Source organism: Nanorana parkeri, unplaced genomic scaffold (assembly GCF_000935625.1).
Source record: "Nanorana parkeri isolate BGI_ZX_2015 unplaced genomic scaffold, ASM93562v1 scaffold4232, whole genome shotgun sequence".
In the NCBI taxonomy this organism is placed as follows: domain Eukaryota; kingdom Metazoa; phylum Chordata; class Amphibia; order Anura; family Dicroglossidae; genus Nanorana; species Nanorana parkeri.
This window is the reverse complement of record NW_017310497.1, coordinates 19,449-19,951: the sequence shown is the minus strand read 5'-3', so window position 1 is coordinate 19,951 and position 503 is coordinate 19,449. Positions and strand designations below refer to the sequence as shown.

Below are 503 nucleotides of genomic sequence, written 5' to 3'. Positions count from 1 at the left end.
GTCTGAGGACATGAATGCAGCATGGGGTGTGACAGCCGGGAGTCTCCCCGTACCTTATACCTTCTCGCTGTAGTTCTTATTTATATCTCTTCTTTGAAGGTCAGTAAAAAGATGAGAAGAACAAGCGAGCGTTCCCGGCAGCGCAAGGCCACAATGAAACCCAAAGCCAGAGCGGCGAAGGATAGGACGGAGATGTCTGAGAAGATTCTGAACCTCACCATGGAGATCATCTCTGTCCTGGCTGGAGAGGTGAGACATTGTGGGGGTGTCACATGACCGGGGGAGACGTTCTTTTCTATAATAAGGGAGAGTACTGCCCCCCGGGTTCTGGGAGATGTGGTGGAGCCGATAGACCAGGAATATGACACATGGAAGTGAGTCCCAGAGGTGAAGGGGCAGCACAGGAGAGATCACGGAGGGCTGACGTACGTATTGCTGGGCTACAGGACGAGAACCTTGTGTGTCTTTAGCGGGTGGTTGTGGGTGGAGTCAGTGACCTCAAA

General features: G+C 52.7%; 1 protein-coding gene across 1 annotated transcript in view; it reads left to right on the top strand.

Annotated features, from left to right (window-relative positions):
* Positions 1-99: 99 nt before the first annotated feature.
* The window catches only part of LOC108803802 (oocyte zinc finger protein XlCOF29-like), a gene marked incomplete at its 5' end in the record, with an annotated part of 4,735 nt that continues 4,331 nt past the window's right edge, over positions 100-503 (top strand). Inside the window, one exon of the mRNA XM_018575602.1 lies at positions 100-249. Within this exon, the coding sequence (XP_018431104.1) occupies positions 100-249 (150 nt within the window). The remainder of the gene's footprint in view (positions 250-503) is intronic.